The sequence below is a fragment of the Akebia trifoliata genome, chromosome 15 (assembly GCF_017979445.1).
Source record: "Akebia trifoliata isolate Shusen 1 chromosome 15, ASM1797944v1, whole genome shotgun sequence".
NCBI classification, from domain to species: domain Eukaryota; kingdom Viridiplantae; phylum Streptophyta; class Magnoliopsida; order Ranunculales; family Lardizabalaceae; genus Akebia; species Akebia trifoliata.
Genome location: NC_141389.1, coordinates 2147855 through 2155970, shown reverse-complemented (window position 1 = coordinate 2155970; position 8116 = coordinate 2147855). Strand labels below are relative to the sequence as shown.

At 34.8% G+C, this 8116-nt stretch overlaps 1 protein-coding gene across 4 annotated transcripts; it reads right to left on the bottom strand.

The window, feature by feature from the left end:
* Window positions 1-288: 288 nt before the first annotated feature.
* LOC147383866 (zinc finger protein WIP2-like) lies at window positions 289-7337 on the bottom strand. Of its 4 annotated transcripts, none has more exons than XM_086426719.1 (4): window positions 7205-7337; window positions 6355-6421; window positions 2110-2279; window positions 289-972 (listed from the first exon to the last, which is right to left on the bottom strand). In XM_086426719.1, the coding sequence occupies exons 3-4, from the start codon at window positions 2275-2277 to the stop codon at window positions 535-537; spliced, it is 606 nt and encodes a 201-aa protein (XP_086282845.1). In that variant the 5' UTR covers window positions 2278-2279; window positions 6355-6421; window positions 7205-7337; the 3' UTR covers window positions 289-534. The 4 variants fall into 4 exon arrangements, with proteins under 4 accessions (XP_086282845.1, XP_086282844.1, XP_086282843.1 ...); XM_086426718.1 differs by lacking the exon at window positions 7205-7337 and adding an exon at window positions 7062-7109; XM_086426717.1 differs by lacking the exon at window positions 7205-7337 and adding an exon at window positions 6716-6933.
* Window positions 7338-8116: the final 779 nt, after the last annotated feature.

Here is an 8116-nt window from a genome sequence, read left to right as displayed (position 1 = left end):
CAGTACATACATGCAGATATGAGTATAAAGTACCCAAATCTTATATGAAGGAAGAGATTAAGGAGCTCTTCCATTACTGATGATTACCTCACATCTATATTCCTTTCCCAACTGTTAATTTGTAAGCATTTTCTTTACAAAATTATTTAAAAAAAAAACTAGTGGAATATTCAAGATACTAAGAGTGAAAGATATATAGGAGATAGGATGGCTAAATGTTTATAAAGAAGAAGAAGAAGAGATATCTATATAGGTGGTCTAGAGTAAAATGGGGGAAAAGGGAATCCATTCATCAGAAACAAAATGGATTTGTAACAAGTTGGCCTAACACATGTGTTTGAGATTCTACTATAGTAAGTAAGAGCAAAGACAAAAGAAAGAAAGAAAGAAGATAAACAAATGACTCTTCAAGGTAATTAACTTTGATGTTCAAATTGTTCTTAATCAAGAGCCACAACTTTGTGAAGGTGAATTTCAACTTAGTAGATGTGACAATTCATCACCAACTTTTAACACCTCATGATTTTACCTATATCAGTGTGATAACTCATTGTCTTGCTCAATTTCTGAAGCAGGTTCATCTTCCTCTTCAAAGTAATCGATGCCATAAGCGGCGTGGCCTTGACCAAATGCCTTGATATGGTCCTTGAGAGACCTCTTGTGCTTGAAATCTGACCCACATATGCAATACCAAAGCTTCCCACAATTCTTCTCATGGGTTCTCCAATCACCCCTCACCGCAAACGCTTTACCGCATTTCCGACACATAAAGGGCTTAATTCCATGCTTTCTCTTGTAATGGGTTTGAAGTGTTCTAAAGTCCTTAAGAGGTTTCGCTCTCGGGTGATCAATGTTATTCCTGCACCCTGGTGCACAGCAATAACAAGGAAGCCTAAGCATGGCAGTTGGTTGAGTGCCCCTTAGTGATTCAGGCCCTTTTCTATACTGAGATCCATGCCCCCACATATGCATCTGTTGAATTCAAGCAATACCCACAATCCAAAAAAAAAAGAAAAAAAAATAAGTAAAATAACATACAAATAAATAAATAAGGTTCCTATGAAGACTAGAAAGAATGAGAAAAGAAATGGAGACCTAAATGATCAAAGCAGATTTTTCCACTAAAAGTAATTCAGTATTCATCTAATTGGTGTCTTAAACACCTGTTCTAGCATTTTTTGTAGTAGTCACGAATTTGCTGAAATTGGGATCCCACTGTTTGAACAAATAGCATTTCTCTTACAGATTGAAGGGTCTTTCATGAATACTAAAGACACAATGAGTCTGTCTTTTGGGTACAATAAATTTCTCTCACTGTTACTGAATTTGAATGATGAACTGTTGTTGAAATTAGGTTCCCAAAGTAGACTTTTTAAATATCAAACTGATTTAAATTGGAGCTAGAGTTATAGAACTGGTATTTCAACAAATGGGTTTCCTTTCTTTTATACTATTGATATGGATAACTTAGGTTATTTCTCTCCTTCAAGGTCCACAATTAAAGAAAAGAAGACAAATATTTGCTTAAATAAGAAAATAATTTCTAAAGGAAGTGAGTTTTATGTGTATGTTTTTCATGCATATGAGGTGGTTTATTTAAAGAGTGGAGTTTTCAGATTGAGAGGTCCTGTTATCTGATGAAGATCATCTGAGAACATGTAAGAACTGTAAATTTTTCAGTTTTTTTACTTTCAAAATGTGTAGAACACAAACTTCAAAGTTCTAAAAGCACAAGGAACATTGCTTGTGTTGTTCCATCACATAAAGAGAAGTACTGATCATCTCAGTCTCAGTTGGACCAGATAGATATAAGTAGAGTGTTCAAATCCCAAAATCCCACAAACCATGCAAAAAAAATAATAAAAAATAGAAAAAATTAAATAAATGAAAAATAATTGAAAGAATAAAAGGAGAAAAAAAACAACCCACCATTCCTCATATTAGAAAAGAGAGAGATGTGGAGACTAAAGCTGGAAAGAAAGAGTAAAAATGAAAAGAAACAAATTGTTTTTCTTCACAATTAAAAGAAAAAAAAAATAGAAAAGAAAGAAAGCTTTGGGGATCTTATATATGGTTCATATAATGAAAGATATATATATATATATATACCTGCATGTTGTTGTATCTGTTGAAGGTCTTGAAGCAAACAGGACATGAAAACTGTGTAGGACCAATGAGAATTTGTGAAGGTGTAGGGATCCAATACTGACCCTTGTTGAGTCTGTTTGTAGGGTAACCAGAAACATTAACATTAACTCCTTCTTTGTCTGTCATCATCTCTGTAGAGGGAGAGATCATAGAAACCAAATCAGCAGAACTAGGGCTTGGAAGCCCTATGTGTAGAGCAACGGTTACAGTTTCAACATCAGAAGAAGTACTAGAGAAGAAGATCTCATCTTTGGATTTCTTTTTGTCTTCTTCCATGGCACTGCATGAGGGTTCTTCTTGATCATGTCTTGTTGGGCTTAAGCTTAGGAGGGGAAGAGCTTCTCTAAGTGGGGGCGAAGAAGGTGGGGATTGATAGTGAATATAAGATTGGTTGATGTTGTTGTTGTTGTTGTTGTTGTTAGAGTAAAAGTTATAGGTATAAGGATGAGGAATTGAAGGAGATGGCTTGGAGGATGAAGATGTACAGTGATGGAGGTGAGGATTGAAGTTGAACCATCCATTGAAGAAATTGGAGTAGGGGTCCGTCATGGCGAAAGGTGAGAAGGGAAGATGGGTTGGGTGGATTGGTAGGCTATTATATATCTAGAGAGAGAGAGAGAGAGAGAGAGAGAGAGAGAGAGAGAGATCTCAAAAAGTTCAGGGGGGTAGGAGTAAATAAAAACCACCAAAATAAAAGAAGTAATAAAGTAGTAGGGAGTCAAAAATCACCAAACCAAGAAAAATGAAGTAAACCCATTGGAGAGAGAGAGAGAGTTAACCAAGAGAGAGAGAGAGTTAACCAACAAAAGATAAAGGAAAATAAAAAAAGAGGAGAGTAAAAAAACAAAAACAAATCAGAGGCAAAGGGGAATGGGGTATAGTCATAGTGGGAGCATGAGATAATTATCTTGGGACTTGAAAGAACAAGCTCCATATAGGAGAGTGTGTTATAATAAATAAATAAAAATTACTCACACCACCCCAAGCTGTGAAATATTAAATAAAAAATATAGAAGATTTATTTTAAAAATAAATAAATAAATACAACCTTGGGACAAAGTCAGAGATTAGGCTTGGAGGTTGTTTGTCATCCCTGTGCGTATTATATGAGAGAGAGAGAGAGAAAGGTGGGTTGCACTCAATTCCGGCAAATGCTTTGGTGCAAGAGCTTTGGTCGGCTCGGCTCAGTACCAGTAGAGAGACTGTCTAAACACTCTCATCATCATTGTCTTTTATATCTATACACTTACTGCCTGTGCAGTGAGCACACTTAACATTCACATCCAGGCTACTGTTCCTGCCGTCACTCTCTCTCTCTCTCTCTCTTTTCACCCTCAGCTCACTGCAACAAATCTGGCTCGGCTTCAATTCCATGCAATTATGTGCCACAAATAATGTTACATTCAGCTTTTAAGTTGTATATCATATGTAGCACTTCTATTTTACCAGTACTATACTTGGCCCAAATCCCACATTATTTATTATGCCCTTAATACATCAAACATCAATCTTATTTCTTAAAAATAAAAAAAAATTCATTTATGACATCATTATCACCTTTGATGCTTGATTTTAAATATTTGGGGTCCAATATTGAATGGATATTTTTCTCTCTAATTGGCTCTCCAACTTGTGTAGAGTAGAGCCATCAAGTTGATCAATCTTTGGATCTTCATCAGACTTAAATCGCATTGTAAAATCCTTCCTCATCATCTACCCACAATATGATTCTACGTTGCGTGATTTACGTCAAGAAATTTCTTAAGAAAGAAATAGCAATTATAAAATTTGCTAATAAACATATAAGAAAAATGTTGAACTGACTTCTTTTGACATTGCGCTCAACACTAATCTGACGAGACAATGGAAGAGAAATATAGATTTTTTTTATTTTTATCTCGAGGGAAAAAATCTTTGGTTTTCTATCACTACCATGCCAACCCAATGCTAAGTGTAAAAACAAAGGAAGTCAATTTAGAATGACTCCAAATGTAAAGCTCCAATAATCTCACCCTATTAACCTAAAAACCTTAACAAAATGTTTCTCCTCAACTACCTAAGAAATGGGGATATATCCCACCCTTAACAAAGCATTGATAGTCACACACTAATTGGGCCTTATACATCCTTCTATTTCACAATCATTCACCTACATCGAGGTTTAAAATCTCATTTCAAGGCAATGTTTCAATCAAGACCATTGCTATAGCTCATCACTTAAAAGCTTAATTTCCATATTAATTATTTAATGGGGAATATATCATGCTCTATTGCGATGGTCACAAAATAGTTGTCTCTACAATACCATATAGTGATGATCATTTTGTGGCCTTCATTGAAAGTCATTACCATAAACGATCTTTCTTGTAGTGATTAGAACATTCTAAAATACTCAAAAACTAGAGTTTGCATGTGCGTACGACATGGTCATCATTTTTTAGGTTAAGAGATAGAAGAAGAATGGTAGTAAAGTTGTAGGGGTATTATTCAAAAAGGAGTCAAAGAGAAAAGACAATAAAGTTAAAAGGAGAATTTTTGGAAATGAAGGAGAGAGAAAGGAACAAAGTTGAATTCTTCAAGATACATGCGAGATTGGATCTAAACCACTTTTTATGGGGGATAAATATTGAGAGTAGACAACCATTGTGTTTTACAATGTAAGTTATTTGCTCATGCCTATGAGACAATTATCTTCATTGAGATTATGGAGGTAAAAGAAGAAAGATAATAAAATTATAAGAGTATTATTGAGATAGGTGTAGAAAGGTAAAAGCAATAAAGTTTGAAGGTATTATTAAAAAAAGGTAGAAGAGGAAAGAGAATAAAATTGAAGGGGTATTATTGGAAAGAGGGTAGAAGAGATAATACAATAAAGTTGAAGAGATTTTCTTGAAAAGGAAGGAAGAGAAAAAGAATAAAATTAAAATTAGTCTTGATATTTGTGGGGAGACTAAATCCCAACCCCTACTTATGTAGGGGATAAACATTGGGAAGAGAATCGTTATGTTTTATTATACAAATATTCAATGTTTCAGATTAATTATTCCATTCTAATTCCAAGAAAAATCGAAATGTTATGTCAAGATATTCTGAATGGAATGAAATTTTGAGCAATGCTTATAGCCATGTGCATCATCAACAAATCATGTACTACTGTAACGCAATAAGCATCCATCACCTTGTTCCGTTCTCCTTTGTCAGTCACCTAGCTACATTCTATCCATGTTCATAAGTTTTGTTTGGTAACTATTATCTTCATGTTTACTCTCCACATAAACATGCTTCAAAGAGCACTCTTTGTACGATCATTGTCTAAGAACTTTGTAAAAGAATTTTCAACGTTTGGATTGCACCACCAAAAGAATAACCCTATCACTCGTCATGTTTTTTTTATGAGGCCGTATTCTCATTTTTTAGATCTACAAAATCCTTATCAACCTTCAAAGATCTTGTTGTACTTCAAGACCTTGATCATTGTGTGGCTAAGATGGCAGCAACACCACCACCATCATCAATCATGTCTCATACAAGCATGCATTCTACAAAATTAACCATCATCAACATCACAAGAGAAAAAATATCACTCAATGTATTCCAAACGGGAGATGTTCAAAATCATCATACTCTTGATCCATCCACATTCATGGAGTGCTTGGATCTCCAAATGTCCAAGCAACAAACACTACTAGAAATATGGACCCTTGAGTTGAAAACATGCGACAAAACCCATTCTTTAATGGAATCGTAGAAATCTTCAAGATCCATAGCTTTGTCATGGCCCAATTCCTTCATTTACCCTCCTTTTTAGGAAATTTTATTATATTAAAAAAGTTTTGTTTTGTTAATAATTTTAGTTATAGAAGTTAGAATTACAAACCGTAGATTATGCCTTATTTCTAAGGTTTAATATTATCTATTTTCATTCTTAGGTCGAATTTATTATTTTTGGTAATTTTTCCTATTTTGATTATTTTTTGTGTTTTATTGAATAAGATTCTTTTTATATAAATAGTATTGTATCTCCAATATAAAGATATCTTTAACTCAATAAAATTTCTTGAGAGTTCTCTATTTTTTGGTGGATTCTAATACTCTCAATTTTGATCATAGCCTTTTTTTTTTTAAATTCATGTTGCGTCAACCGCTGACTTATCAAAATATATATAATAATATTGATAGGCAAAAAAAGAGAGACATATAGCTTACCCTTATGCTTCACGGCATTGGTGAGCCATGCACACCTTGCCTCACAACTCAAAAACTTTGAAGAGAGCTGGAGAAAATCATGTGCGAGAAATGTTACAATCAAAGTGAATTGCAATTCAAAATAGAAAAAGAATGACCTTGAATTTACGTAGTTTGGCAAGATTTTCTACAACCCCAAATAAGGATGAGATCCTTTCACAAACCACCAGAACTAGGGTTACAATCTCTAAAATCTCACTTTCTCTAGATAAATCAAAAACCCCTCGTAGGAACCCTAAAATGAGTTGGCTATGAATTTATAGTTTATAGAAGGAAAAATTGTTTCTTAGGCAAAAGTTGTGGAATTGAGTAAACAACTCACCCTAAAATTTGGGAAAAAGTTAGGAGTCGGCTGACTATGTCGGCTTGGTGTCCCTTGTTCCATATAACAAGAATAATTGACACTAGAAAATGTAACACACCTTTCTAATATGGAAAATGCTGGATTGACACAAACAGAGACACAAAGGTGACAAAAATGATGTTAAGGGGCGCATATAACCGTAGATGCTTTTTACTCATATCTTGTGGAAAAACATCTACGGTAATGTGCACGACACCATGCATTTTTGTCACCCTTGTGTCTCCCTTTGTGTCACCCTATTCCATGAAAATTAAATCTCTCTCTCTCTCTGTTTTAATAGGTGGACACTGTAGGGTAATAGTACCTGGAGAGGCGCCTTTAAGTGGTGTTGACCCATGGAGGGTTCAATGGGTAAACAAAATGAAAGCTAAAAAAACATGAAGTTAGTGAGAAAACGAATGCTATATATCTGCCAAGAGAATGAAAAGGAAGGTTTTGTGGGAGTACCCAGCATAGAAAGTGATGGCCAAGAGCTATACAGCTGGTTGCTTCCACATGATGTTTTCAGGGTCGAGACTTGAGAAGGAAAGAAACAAATACGTGGGCGAGATTTATGAAGACCAAGTACATTATAACATAAATACAGGAACCAACTTGCTGCAACACAAGGCCACCCAAATCACTATCTTCTTGTACTATCAAGCCACCCTCACCATACAAAAGGCCCCTAGATCCTTCTTTTCAGCCGAGAGAGAGAGAGGAGAGGTTTTTGCATTTTGGGTGGGGGCCCATTCAATAAATTATTAAGACACGAAAAGGGCTAATGAGATTGTTGGCAAATAGAATTGATAGAATTAGGGGGCAAAGCAAAGATCTACTTGGATGATTGGGATTATGAGTACTAAGAAAAACAAAAGCAACAGAGAATGAGAAGTAAAAAATAAGATGCAATCACACATAAAAAAAACATAAAGATTTTATGTGGTTACCTCAAGATTGAGGTACATCCATGAATCACACCGATTCCATTATGAAGAAAAAAGTTGCAGTTACATATTATACCTTTCTACCAAGAAAACGTAGCTAGATAGAGTTTTCCATTATACCAATGGAATTACAAAAACATCCTTGGGACCAGTACTATTGACTGATGCCTCCATTATGTTAAATGATGAACAATACTCCTTGTTAATCAGTACTATCAAACTCCTCAAACAATAACAATGATGTTGTTGGCAGATAGAATAAAATGAACTACGGGACAAAGCAAAGGAGATAATTTGGATGATTGGTAGTTGTCATGAAAGAGAGACAGAGAGAGAGACAATCAATGTTGCATTTTGGGGTGGGAACCTATTCTATAAACTATCAAGCCATGAAATGGGTTTATGAGATTGTTGGCAAATGGAATGGAATGGA

What these genes read in the sequence shown, in the direction of transcription:
- LOC147383866 (XM_086426716.1), bottom strand. Translation starts at nt 2,697, where the DNA reads ATGACGGACCCCTACTCCAATTTCTTCAATGGATGGTTCAACTTCAAT. An exon ending in ACAGATACAACAACATGCAG is followed by an intron (nt 973 to 2,109) that starts GTATATATATAT and finishes TGAATTCAACAG; the next exon opens with ATGCATATGTGGGGGCATGG.